The sequence below is a fragment of the Caloenas nicobarica genome, chromosome 4, assembly GCF_036013445.1.
Source record: "Caloenas nicobarica isolate bCalNic1 chromosome 4, bCalNic1.hap1, whole genome shotgun sequence".
Classification (NCBI taxonomy): Eukaryota; Metazoa; Chordata; class Aves; order Columbiformes; family Columbidae; genus Caloenas; species Caloenas nicobarica.
Genome location: NC_088248.1, coordinates 5,160,961 through 5,174,030, shown reverse-complemented (window position 1 = coordinate 5,174,030; position 13,070 = coordinate 5,160,961). Strand labels below are relative to the sequence as shown.

The 13,070-nt window shown below is 41.3% G+C and overlaps 1 protein-coding gene across 1 annotated transcript in view; it reads left to right on the top strand.

The window, feature by feature from the left end:
• The window catches only part of EMCN (endomucin), a 51,666-nt gene extending 39,331 nt beyond the window's left edge, over positions 1-12,335 (top strand). Inside the window, exons 10-12 of the mRNA XM_065634327.1 lie at positions 409-470; positions 9,353-9,415; positions 10,648-12,335. Coding sequence (XP_065490399.1) covers positions 409-470; positions 9,353-9,411 — 121 coding nt within the window. The 3' untranslated portion in view covers positions 9,412-9,415; positions 10,648-12,335. The remainder of the gene's footprint in view (positions 1-408; positions 471-9,352; positions 9,416-10,647) is intronic.
• The last annotated feature ends 735 nt before the right edge of the window (positions 12,336-13,070 follow it).

Genomic DNA, 13,070 nt, shown 5'->3' with positions numbered 1-13,070 from the left:
CAAAAGCAACACTGAGGCTGCTGATTTACTTGCTAGCCCTGACTCCCTGGACATCCGAAGCACAATCTTTCTTGCAATTCAACATGGCTAAAAGCCTCGTTTTGACAGAGAAGAAAGATCACTCCGTCTTTTCCCATAGATGTACTTCTTCTGTGGAGCACTAGATTGAACCTAGAGTCATGCAACTTTATTTATTACATATTTTAAGAGAAAGGTGTTTTCAAGGATGTTGGTATATGGTGTTTTCCACAACCAAGAGTTACACATGATCCCATGCAAAGCCCATTTCAAGCCCACCAGTATAGGCTGGTATAGGTGCTGCCTCCTGCGGGTTGTAATGTTAGAGTTTTGTCTAGCTGACCAACACGCATGCTGACGGTCTGATTAAATGTTTTCTGACTTCAACAGGGCCCAGTCAGATAAGGAAGGAGTCAAACTTCTTTCTGTGAAGACAACTTCTGCTGAGACTGGTGAGTGTTTCCTCTGTGTGTGTGTGTCTGTCTCCCTCTCTGGGTCCAGAGAAGAGCAGTTTTCAGATGTCGTTTCCAATAGCAAAACCATCTTCAGCTCCTGTCAGGTCAAAGTCACTGCAAACAATTTCTCTAGAATGCAAATCCCCAGACTGGGAGCCTGTGCGTCTGCAGCGCGGCTGCACTGTGTGTGCTATCGGTATTTGGGAATGAGAAGTATGACTGGAAATATAACTTTTAAAAATCATTGATGTTAAGTGATCTACAGCTAGGCGTGTTCGGGAGTAACTGTGATTATGAGATTTATCAGCTAGATCTGGCTATACAAGGAAGTTTGAGGACTGGTAAATTCCCAGGGGCCAAAAGGTTTGGGGGTCAGTGCTGTATGTAAACAGGGCTGTGCTGGAGCTGGTGTCGACAGTGTTCAGTCAACCTTGTACCCAGCCACCTTTTTCATTGAAAATCCTACTCTTATTGCAAATTCCTCTGTCCTGTCCTTCACTGATCCAGTTTCTTACAAAAAATGTGGTTATAAAACCTAAAGGAACAGAGGTTATAGATAACATGCACAAAAGAAAGCAAAATCTCATCAATATAAGCTAAGAGATCAATGCAGTTATAGGTTCTACAAGAAAGAGAGTAGCACAAAATAACACTGAGGCAGAACAAAATTCTGAATAATCTGATTCCCAGCTATTCAACACCAACAAAACCAAAGAAAGGAACCTCTGATGGGAGAGCAACTCATGGTGAAACTTCTTCCCTTCACCCATTGCGGTTTGCTTCCTCAGCCTTGTAGGTCCCACCTTTTCTCTCGCCTCATCTGGAGAAGTCCTCCAGGAAAAACAGCCTCTTTGTGCTTTTTTAGGGTAAATGAGAAAGGACTTGGGCTCACTGTTTTTTTCACAAGATGAGATCTTGTGCCTGTTAATCAGCTACTGGTTCACCAAGTATCCAAATATCTTCCATCCGGTAGATGCTTGATATTCTTTTCTACTGAAGTATGATGTATGCATGCTATAATTGGAAAGTATAGTCATAACCACTTAGAATACAAGATTCTTGTCCTCTTCTCATTAATACAATTCATATTTAAACTAGCTACCGTTTTTTCTTGAATTCTTGCATCTTTATATGTTTCAAAATTAAACATGCTTTCACAGAAATGGAAGTCCTGCTTTCCCCTAGGTTTCTAGGCACACTTTGCTTCTTAAATTAAAAGCAGCCAGAAAGAAGGGCCTGTTTTCTTACAGAAATATTTGTCAGTCACACAGGTACTTTCAAATATGTTAGGATGCCTGCCCATTTGAATAAGATTTACTGGCTTCATTAAAACTTAGCTACAAAGGCAAGTGTTTCTTATAGTGCAGATAGAAACTTGAGAAATGTCTGACTTGTCATCCCTCTTACAACTACTGAAAACAATTGCACTGCATAAAACTTCTTTACATGTGTTCTTTTTTCCTTTTTAGACACATGAAATCCAGCTCAATTAAGAGGTGAATTAATTGTGCAGCCATTTAGAAAGTGTGTGTTGTAGCTACCTCTGATTGTACATACCAACAAAGCTACAAAAGATTTTGACTGAAACTAGAAAGTTCTGAAGAGCATTATATTTTTTTAGTTTTTATTCGAAGGGGAAGATTTTGAGATTATATAACTGTGTTAAAAATGTGTAAAAACATATATACAAAACAAATAAGCATATGACCTACAAACTGCTCAAGCAGGCAACCTAGAAAAGCCCTCTGTCAGTGTTGTGTGTGATATATCTTGATCAAAGGTTATGGTGAGTTTAATCTTGCCTTATTTTATCTATGTAAAAACTAAGCCAGCTGGACATGGTCAGTTGAAAGAGAAGTATGTGTCCAGAAGGCTACTTAGCCCATCTGTCTTGGGCATGTATCTTGAACTGGAATGAGCTGACCTATGGAGGTCCATTGACTACAGAAGGATCCTATTTTAGGACTTCTAAAATTAGGTTCTGACTGTAAATTGAAAGAAAAAAAAAAAAGACTTCTTTTTCAGAAGCATAGCTGAATTAAATTTAATCAAGCATATTATTTTAAATACCTACAATTAATGTGAAAGAATACAGTAAAACATTAAGCCTGGACTAAAGAAATAATTTTTAATGGAGCAGTATCATCAGGGGCACTGGGTAAAACTGAGCTTTAATATTCCCATGTTTTAAAACTCTTCTTAGAAAGATGGAGTCACTGATGGCTATAAGGCACAACAGGTTGAGAATTGATGTAAAGTAAAAAAAAAACCAGACAAAACTAAACACCTTTAAATTTTCATGCACATTTGGCAGTGAACTGCAATGCTTGATGCAAGGTAAGTGCCTGTACTTGCATCTTATCTGAAAACACAGCCTGGATAAAAACACTCAGGTTATCGAATCATTTCAGAAGTTTTACACCAGTGTGCAAATGCAGGACTTATTGCAGCTGTTCTGTGTTGACTATACAGGCAAATTTAGGGTGGCTCTTCCTAGGGACAATAAATGGCCTTCTGTGACACAGAGCTCCAGAAAATCTACCTGCAAAAATATTTCTTACTTAGGATTCAATATAGCTCACAGAACTGCATGATTGATTTGTCAGTGGTAGATACATTTCACGAGAATATAAGATGGAGGGTTTTGCTTGATGCCTAAGAGGTCAATACCATCATCAGTGGTGTTAATGATATAGTATTGTCTGTCTTGAAAACATACCTACGTTTTGCTGTAAGGGTTCTTGCGTATTTCGCTGAAAACCAGCAAAAGTATTGATCACCATTTAGGACTCATGAAAAATGTCGAGGGATGGAAATGCCTCAGTAACAGAAAAGTTGAGGAATAGAAATTGGAGTAAGGCTACTCCATACAGATTAATGACTCTTTATAGAAATATTGATACCTGAGTAATGACTTGAAAATTTTCTTTTATGGCCCTTGCCTGAAGTACCCATTCTGGAGCAGGTAAAATATATGAGGAGCCTTTATAGTGGCAGCACACTAGTTCAATATTCAATATAAAGTCTCATAGGAATGTGGCAGGTGACGTAATATTTCAGAATTTTTAGGTATAATCCTGGCACCTAAGCAGAAGCCGATTCATTAGGGCATGTTTTCTAGCCCGTGTGTGCTCTTTGAAGATGATAGGGCAGGATGTGGCTCACTCGGCTTGTAGGGGTATTACCTGTTCTGCATTGAATTTGCTGGAAGGATATTAAATGTGTCAAAGCTGATGTGGCTCAGATTCTGTTGAGGCACTTGGAATGGCAGGCGAACATCTGCACTAGGGCTCCCCGAGGCGCTCACTGTGGACACAAATGAAAATTCAAGCATTGCTACTAAACAAAGCTGGGAAAATGCACCAGGAAAACGTGGATATTTCAGGAGAGACCTGAGCTGTCTCATGTGAAACACCCTTAACTTATTGTATCCACACTGGAGAAGGGGATCAGTCAATATCTAGAGGTGCTCTCAGATGGCAGTACAGTATAAAACAGTGCGAACCGAGGACATAGAGCAACCAGCATTCCCCATATGCTCCACACCTCTTCCAAAAGCTACTGTTGGTTAACGGGAATAAGGACCTTAGGACTGTTATCTGCTGCTTCAACTGGATGTACCTCCTGCCCGTAGATGTTCATAACATTTCTTGGGTGCATCCCTTGCACAAGATGGGCTACCTACTTTGAAGATACGTGGGATTTCATGGCATAGATTAATTGAACCCTGTAACTTCAATCACTTTTGAGATGATCCTAGTTTATGCCTGCAGCATTTTTCTGGACTTCCTGAGTTTCCAAAGCCTTCTCTGTAAAGGCTCTGAGGATTCCTAGCCTTCGACATCAGAGGCTGGTGACTGTACTACACATAGTGACCGACCACCGAAATCATCCCAGAACAAAGGAAAACCCTTTTTCTCGTTCAGCACAGAAACTTGCCTCAGTCATTAGAATACACCTAAAGTTCAGCATCTGATGAGACAGCCCACTGCGGTGCTAGGGTCTGGACCTGGAAAACCCTGTGGTCCTCTGAAACGATGTGGCTGAGCGACAATACCTTCATCACCGCTTCCCACAGATCTCCAAATGCTGAGACTGTTTAACTGTTCCGCTCACACATCAAACCACAGATGTAGCCGTAGTACAACGGGACAAATCTGGAGCCGGGGCAGAATATTCTTTCTCCTTGGTTTCTATGATGCGGAGCACATCTGAGCATGGACCGTGGCATTTAAGGAGGTAAGAAACATTTGGCTTTTACCTCATCAGGGGCCCAGCCCAGAGAAATTTACCCCTGCCAGTGGGCATGGTTCCACAGTGGGCCATGGGGTTTCTCAACACGCATTGGTAGTTTCATCTCTCTCCCATTTTGTCTAGGATCCAGGTGGATGCCTCTAAGAGCCGGGGAACCGGGTCTCTAGGTGAGGCACTCTGGCACTCAAAATTCCCTTCCCTCCTCCTCTCACTTGCAAGATAAGCGATGCAGGTCAGTGGGGAGCAGTCTGTTGGCATGCTGTGTGCTTAGAAGCAGTAAGACTGGGTGTTCCTACTAATGTGAGGAGATAAAATCGAGTATTTCTTTTTTTCCCTGCAGGGAGAAAATCTAGAAGCTGCTTCATAGAAAGGGGCCCCTTGCAACAGTGAGACGGATCAAGTACCTGCTTCTCTTTCCTTCTCTTTCTCATTTTCTGATACTGTATTTTTTTTTCAACTTTGTATTGTATAATAGCCTGAAGTTGTGTTTTCTTTCTTTACGGAAACTGAAGAATAAACTTCCTCAGCTTTTTGCAGCTCATGGCTGGATTCTGTTTGTGTTTACTTGCACCACAAAGATCTGACTGCACACACTTCTCAGCTGAGACTTTTGGGCAAAGCTGTAGTCATGAAACGTTAAATAGCGCGTGCTTCCTTCTATATTTCTGATCCTGTTTGCGAGCCGTTTATATTTGCAAGAGTGGGGAATTGCACAGATCCCTCTGTCCCGCTGACGGGGGCGAGGAGCGGTTTGCAGGGGCATAGGTGCAGTAGGTGGCAGAGAAGTTCAGCATGGTAAAAATAGACATTTGGATTCCTGTGCCTGCAGAAGTAGTTCTATACTTGTATAAAAAAATACGTTTCTGCAACCATATTTTATGAAAAACTTGCTTTAATTCTTTGCTCCAAACCAGATTGCCACTTACACGCAATTTCTCAGCAGTAGATATTACAGTGAAATAACAGCGCAAGTCATTTTTTCTTACAGACAATGTAGTCTGAGATGCAGTACAACCTATTTTTATGTCAAAGACTATTTTTTACATCGTTTTTCTTCCAGCTTTCACAATAACGTCAAAGAGGGCTTTGCCCAGGTCAAAGACTTTCTGCACTCATAGTGATACGACCTGTTAACTCTCCTTTATATCACCATGTTCTGCAGTGTATGTGTATTCTGGGTAATATATTCAGGTTCTGAATCAAATAGGGGGGCGGGGAGTAAATTACGGTGAGATTAATACAATAGCCTTCCAAAAGGATGAGACAAGAAATGTTTGTTTCAGAGTTTCGAAACTGATTTTATACAATCAATAATTTCAGCTGATTATGTGTCCATTACTTATTCACATATACTGGCATCAGGATGCAACATTAATAGTCAGAAATGAGTATATTTGTGAGAGCGAAAAATCAAATTAAATACCACACAAGTGAAATTTTAATTAGGAATTAAAACTTGGCGTTTTCATTGAAGTACTATTGTTTCCCCAGTTAAACATTTAACTTTGCAGAGCCCTCAGTATCTGTGTACTCAGTCTGCCTCCCATGCACTTCAAACAAATATGCTGAAGGATCAGGAGTTATGAATACAGAATTTTTCCTATTATATCTTCCTTACTCTCATCCTTATTAAGCATGACCACTTCTCGGAGCAGGACTGCACTGTGTGCATTGGTGCATATTGCCAATTTACTGGGGTGACTCGATGATGGGGGCTCCAGCAGAAGCGTCTGAGAGTCTTGGAGATGCCCCGAATCAGAGGTTGTGTCTTTGGTGGTTCATAGTTCTCGCAGGCTTTTACTTCCATGAATTTGCCTTATCGCCTGCGGCACCTGCAGCCTCCTGCGGCAATAAGTTAGACAGTTTAACTACAGATCTGTGTGTATTATATGACAGTAATGTTTAGAGACTTCAAGGTGCCTCTGTCTTTGTGTTTACAATCCAATTTCAGACAAAAAATCAACAGAGAGGTGCAACACGGGAAGTTGAGAGGGAGAATAAAGGGTTTAATGGAAGGGTTTGCTTGTCAGCTAAAACTTCCATGTCAGTATCAATCTGATTTCATTTTCCAAATATTCTGCCTAAGGCATCTTTCTCAAACTGTGCATCTTTTCTTTCGAGGTAGGACCCAGGCAAAGGGGGTCACGTTGCACTTGCAGCTGCGCAGCTGACGGAACTTTTTTAGCTGCACCAAATACTTTCTTCCAGTTCCCTTCATCTCCCATTTTTTACAGTCCACTCATTCACTTACCAAAGTAGACAAACACGCGGTGAATTTTCAACCCATTAGCAGGAAATTATTGCCATGGTACCTATTAAATTGGATCAACTGATGCCTTTATGCAAGACGCTGTATAACTGTATTGTGAGAAGCCGATGGTTCAAGTCTCTCTTGATACTTCCCATCTCCTAGTGTGCAACGATAGAGGTTAAGCATGTCATCCTCCCCTAAACGCATATCCAGAATCAACAAAAGCCAAATTTTCACTGATGTTGTTCGGCAAATCCGCTCTTGTTGGTATATTTTGCATAACTCTACCCTTTCTCACTCGACGGCAGCCTTCATTTCGCACAGGTAATCTGTCTGGACTGCTTGAGCATCGCCATTCCCCGTGTATTTTCTCCATCAGCCAAACAGTTCGGTGTGAAATAATTTCTCCAGTCAACTAAAATATCATCCGTTCTAACAAAATACTAAACACAAGTTGCTTTTTTTTTTCATTTCCCTTATGGGAAATGATGTCTAATCCATTGTTTTTAGTGAGCGATGGTTCGCGGGCAAGTTTGGTTTTTTGCGGTCTTGGAATTTATTTCAGTCAGTTAAGGCTGTTTTGAGACTAATAAAATTGTCTTCCCGCTTGCAAGTCACCTGCTCTTAGCTGAATCTTTAGCACATTATCAAACTGCTGAGCCATTAGATTCCAAAATTGCTGTAGGAACCTCCCTGTGCAGACTTAAGGTGTCCTGCAGCCCCGGGTCTAAAACCATGTGTTACTCTTGAACAGAGAGCGTCTGTGTGACCATTTCTTCTCAGGTATATAATCATTCTGTCTTCATCACTGGATTGTTAATTGGCACTAATGAGTATATACTCTGTAATGCAAATATCTTCAGACGCATTTGCCCCCATGGAGCAGCAATAACTTGGTTTGGGTTTGGAATTCTTGCAGGCTCCTGCCCTCTTGGGAGTGCAGTGGCAAAGTAACGCGACTGCCTGCATGGAACCCTCATCAGACAAATTAGGAAATGAAAGTTGTTGAAAAACTTGTTCCTTTGTTAGTACAAAACTGTGAAGTATTAGAACTGATTCACTTTATTTCAACTTTTCAAAACAATGTTTTTATCTAACAAAAACTTTTCACCTACCACAAATGTATAAATCTTCTTGAAATGTTTCATCTTTTCTGCCAGAAACTTAGGCTTTCCTTTTCTCTAAATACTTAAATTATGAATTATTGAAGTGGTTCCTGAAGGCCTTTTTAGCTGAAATTTAACGTCATCAGAACTTCTGACACTCGAGCGTAACAACACTTCATGATGTTTTTGAACTTATTTTATCCAAAATTGAACACTTGAGAAGTGAATACCATTCTATTATTGAAGAATTTTCAATGTTTCTCTTCTTACCGCATTAGATACCAAGTTTTCTATTCATCTCCAAAAGGCTGCACTAAATTAAAGAGCCCTTTTTGCTGCCAAGAAAAGCTGTCTGAAAACCATTGATGAGCCTTTTTTATCTTCTTCAGGAGTGCAACTATTTAATCTGACTGCTAATCATTTAAACGCCTAATCAGTGATTTTGTTATAATCCCAATTTGTATTACAATTTCCAACCCCAGGCTATATATCACATGCAAGGTTTTTAATGCATATTCGCTTTTGCTAGAGTGCAGTACATCTCCTCCCTTTCTTGCTTCTCGTGTACGTGTCAGACATTAAATTGTCTCCGGCAGGTGAGCAGAGACGCAGAAGGTGGTTCCCTGGAGGCATTTGGGTTTCCATGGGGTTCCATCCAGTCTGGGGGTGCCATTCCCTCTTCATCTCCATGTAGGAATCTCTGATGCAAAGAAATCCCACCGCCGTTCCTGGGACATGTGTTTGGAAACAGGACATCAGTAAACACATCCTCATCTGGAGGCTTATTTGTCTGCCTCGAATTGCTGGCAGCAGCTCCGCTTCTCCGGGGATGGAGGAGTGAGAACTGTCTGTAATCCCTGACTGAAGTTGTTCAATGTTCGTTTTCCTGCTTTGGAGGAACTGAGCTGCTGTCAGTGACACCGGCAAAAAAAAAAATTTATAGCTGTATCTCTTTATAATTTAATGTTCTAATCATAGTTAAAAATTAATTGAAATCGTATGCTTTTTCTAACCCCTTGAGAACTGCCTTGGAAATACTTTGTGGTAGCGACCCACCGTTTGAGAGCAAATCACAGGGGAAATAAGCTATAAAACACAGAGAAAGTAGTAAAAATCTATTGTGTGGACAATTTTTGCTCATTAAGTAAGTCTGACAAGGAGACTGGCTGGTTTGTATGGTGGTCAGTGATGGGTTCCCACTAGACTCCTTTGTCGTTTTGTCTTTGCCTGTTTAACTGATGCAGATATATGTATTTTCTGTTTCTTAGGAGAGCACTCATCTCAGGGGAAGAATAAAACTCGACAACTCTTCACACCTCAGCAATAAATATGTAAGTTTATTGCTTTTGTCATGTCCTGTAATATTAGTGCTTGTTAGTCTCGTTAATGCTTGTTAGTCTCAGTATTGTGCCGTGTAACTAAACGAAAGGGTGAAAAATGCAAAACAAGAAGAGCAAGGACTTCAGCTGGTGGAAGCCTCAAGGAACAGTGGTTTAAACAAAGCTCAGCTTGAGCAGACCGTCACGAAGAGAGTTCCAGGCAAACCGAGGGGCTGAAGAAGCTGCAGACCTCTCCAGGCATAGCATTTGGCTTTAACTGTTCAGCATTTCCTAGCTGTAATTCCCTAGGTGAATTTTCTTTCTGTTTGCGTAAGAAGTAAGAGATTTTTAAAGGCAGTCACCTGTAAAAAAAAGGACCTTGGTACCTAGAAGTGTTCAGCTCCTTTGGTTTCACAAAAAACCTGTGTCCATTTCACTTCATACAGAAGCAAGCACTCTCATTGAGGCGGTTTATTATAGCTTGAAATCCTCGGTGCAAAACTGGCAGGTGTTGGACAGCGTTGTTACGTGTGTGAGGGCAGAGACTGTCAGAGCATCTCCGAAACCCGCTGTTTGTGACGTGGGCGCTGCGTTTTCCTTCATGTGCGAAGCTTCCTCAGGCACCACGATCTCCATTTGCCGTGGAGTTGCTTCTCTCGTTTGTGAGGGAATGCTGTCCCTTGCTGAGGGCAGGAGAAGGAAGAGGCTGCAGGAAAGGGGTGGGCAGCGGGGAGGACCCTGTGTGAGCAAGGTGCTGGCGAGAGAGGTGGGGTGGCCTGAGGAACCAGGTGTCACAGCGTGTGTGGGGTGGACCAGACAAAGCCCAGACTTCAACCACCATTGCAGGATGCCGCCCCTCTAGAACAGGTCCCGTCGCACTCCGCTGAGAGAGATCTGGTTGAACAGAAATGTGGAGAGACCCTTTTGCAAAACATCTTCGATGTTTTGGGCCTATTCTCATTCCCACCAGGATGTACAAGCTGGGCTTTCCTGATGCCAACAGTAAGGACAAAATGACATTTGCCCCTTGAATTAGAGCAGCAGAATGCAACTTTACCTACATTATTGAAAACCCAGAGGTGATTCTCTTTGTGCAGATGCAGGGCAATGTCCTGGACAATGGGTTTACTCCTTATTGTATATCCCATATTTGATTTACTCTATGTCATCCATTTCAACTTACTCTTATGTTGCCGAACAACCTTACGTGAAGGAATAATCTTGAGATGCTGTTGTTGTTTCAGACGTGAAGCAGCCTGTTTTATCACAAGACGCACAAACATCCCACCAAAGTCACAATTCCACAGGAAACGTGGAGCAGCTGAAGCTTTTTACCAGGCAGGACACTTGCATTAATGACCAGCTCTTGACTTCTAAATGTCAGGTGTCTCCTGTCCCTTCTGGAATGACATGTAATTTTTGATGGCTTAATAACTGGCATATCGTACGTACTTCTTATTTTCACATATAGTAAGAGCAGAAAAACTTTCGAGAAGGTTGAAGAGAATGTAAAAATCAAGTGATGTTTGCATAGTAGTTACTGAAAGCGTTTTCTGTACATACAGGAAGGAATATGTTAACAGATTTTGTTGAACTTATGGTAGATAGGGTTCTTTTAATTGTATGTAGCAAAATAAAAACAGGGCCAGAGCCTTGAAACAGTACTGGGCAAATTGCCACTATGAAAATTAATTCAGTGATTTCCACGAGACTCCTCACTGTAGCACACACTTCACTTGTCATAAATGTTTACAGGATGGGATGCCTGGGTGAAATGCTGAAGCATGCGCTTTTTCCGGTGAAGGGAGGAATATACCTTGCACTGAGGCTCTTTGAAGTTCTGTAAATTACTGGATATGATCCTTGTAATGTAGCAGGCAACATAGTTTATTTTCACGTGTTCCTTGGCTAGCTGCATTACACATGCTATAAATGTCTCCTATATAGCCTGGGGCGCACAGTGGGGGCCAGCAGGATAAGCAGTTTTACAGATGAACCTTTTTCCCTCTGTTCTGAGTAATGCATGGGATTCCTGTGGGTTATTGAATAACTCTGGAAGTTTAAAGAGTGTTTCAAGTGCTAATTACAGACTCTCTTAATTTGTACAGAGCTGGCAATTCAAAAATATCAAGTAGTGCTTCTACCTGCATGTATCCTACTTTTCTAGAACTATAAATGTTTGAAAATTATTTTACTGTGAGCATCTGCTTGGTCTCAATCCGCTGACTCGAGTAGAGTGCCAAGAACATCCATTGTTTTATTGGTGAACGGAAAGATGACAACTGGTGCTGTAAGTGCAGGACCAGGAGCCAGGGCAATGATCTAAGTTTTCATACTCATTGATACAATGCTTTTGAGGAACTTCTCTCTGCAGTTTCCCTCTCTGAAACAGTAAAACTTAACTAGCAATATGGTAAGAGATTGAGCAGATCTGTTAGTTCATGTTTATACACGATGCTGAAATGTGTTCATTTCCCTGTGCTTGACCATTGCTCTTATTTCCACTTTGATGGGTCTTAATAATCCTTTGTCTTAGCGACACCAAGAGAAACTTCTGATGAAGCTCTGTAAAAGCTGGGGAACCAACAAGTGTCCTCCATGCTGCAGCTGAACTTAGGTGGTTCATTCAGGTATTCCTGGATCACTTGGGTCGCTCAGGAGCAGAGGAGTCTTGGCTACCTGCTTTGGAAAGGTCAGGCCATCTAAAATACAGTAGTTGGCATCTGCAGCTACTCAGATTCCTGATTGCTGAAGTTTCCTGTGAAAAAATGCAATCGTTGTGGATTTTAATATTGATTTAAAAATATATATTTTGCAGCGTGTTGCATCATACTGAAAGGACACCAGAAAAAAGCAGAGAAAGATTGTGAAATACATATAAATATATATGTTTGCACAAAAATTGTTCACAAAATACCATGGTGTGTCAAGGAAAAAAATTAACTGCTTATTAAAAGTTATTCTCTTTATGAAGCGGCTCTTATTTTTCTCTTTGCAGAAATGCAATTCATTACCCATACCCGATACAACTATTGTTCATTACTCTGCATTCCTGTAGCTCAGAGCGAGTTGAACTCTTTACAGTGAGCCTGGAGAGCAGACATTAGATATTCTGGGCATGGTTGTGACCGGCTGGTGTGAGTGTGTGTGAAGCAGAAGAGGTGGGTTTAGTGGGGAGCAGAAATGAAGAACCCGTGATCCTCTTAACCCCTGAGGCGACAGAGCTTGTGGTAAATGGAAACGTGAACTTCCATCCTTGTGAAGGATCAGGAGGGAACTGATGCTTGTATGGAGGAGAGAAGACATTTGCTTGAGGGATATCTGTGAAATACAGGAAGGATTTGGAAGAGTATTTGGGGCTCTTTCTTCTGCAAAGCTGGAGATGCTGAAATTGGCTTTAATGGGAGGCGATGAGCTGACTGCAGACAGAACTCGGTTTTTAAAGAAGTTACATGCAATGGCTCAGGCAGATTAAGAAGAAATGAAAAATCCAGTTGCCCGGCTTAACAGCTCTAGTGTAATTCATTTCTAAAAGATCCACTCGAGTTTTTGTGGTCACTAGTGTAGCCAAAAAAGAAAAAAAAAATCTAAGAAAAGTAAAAGCTGGTCCTCCACATGCAAGGTTTGTCTATACGAGGATACCAAGGAAAGTGGATCTACATTCGTA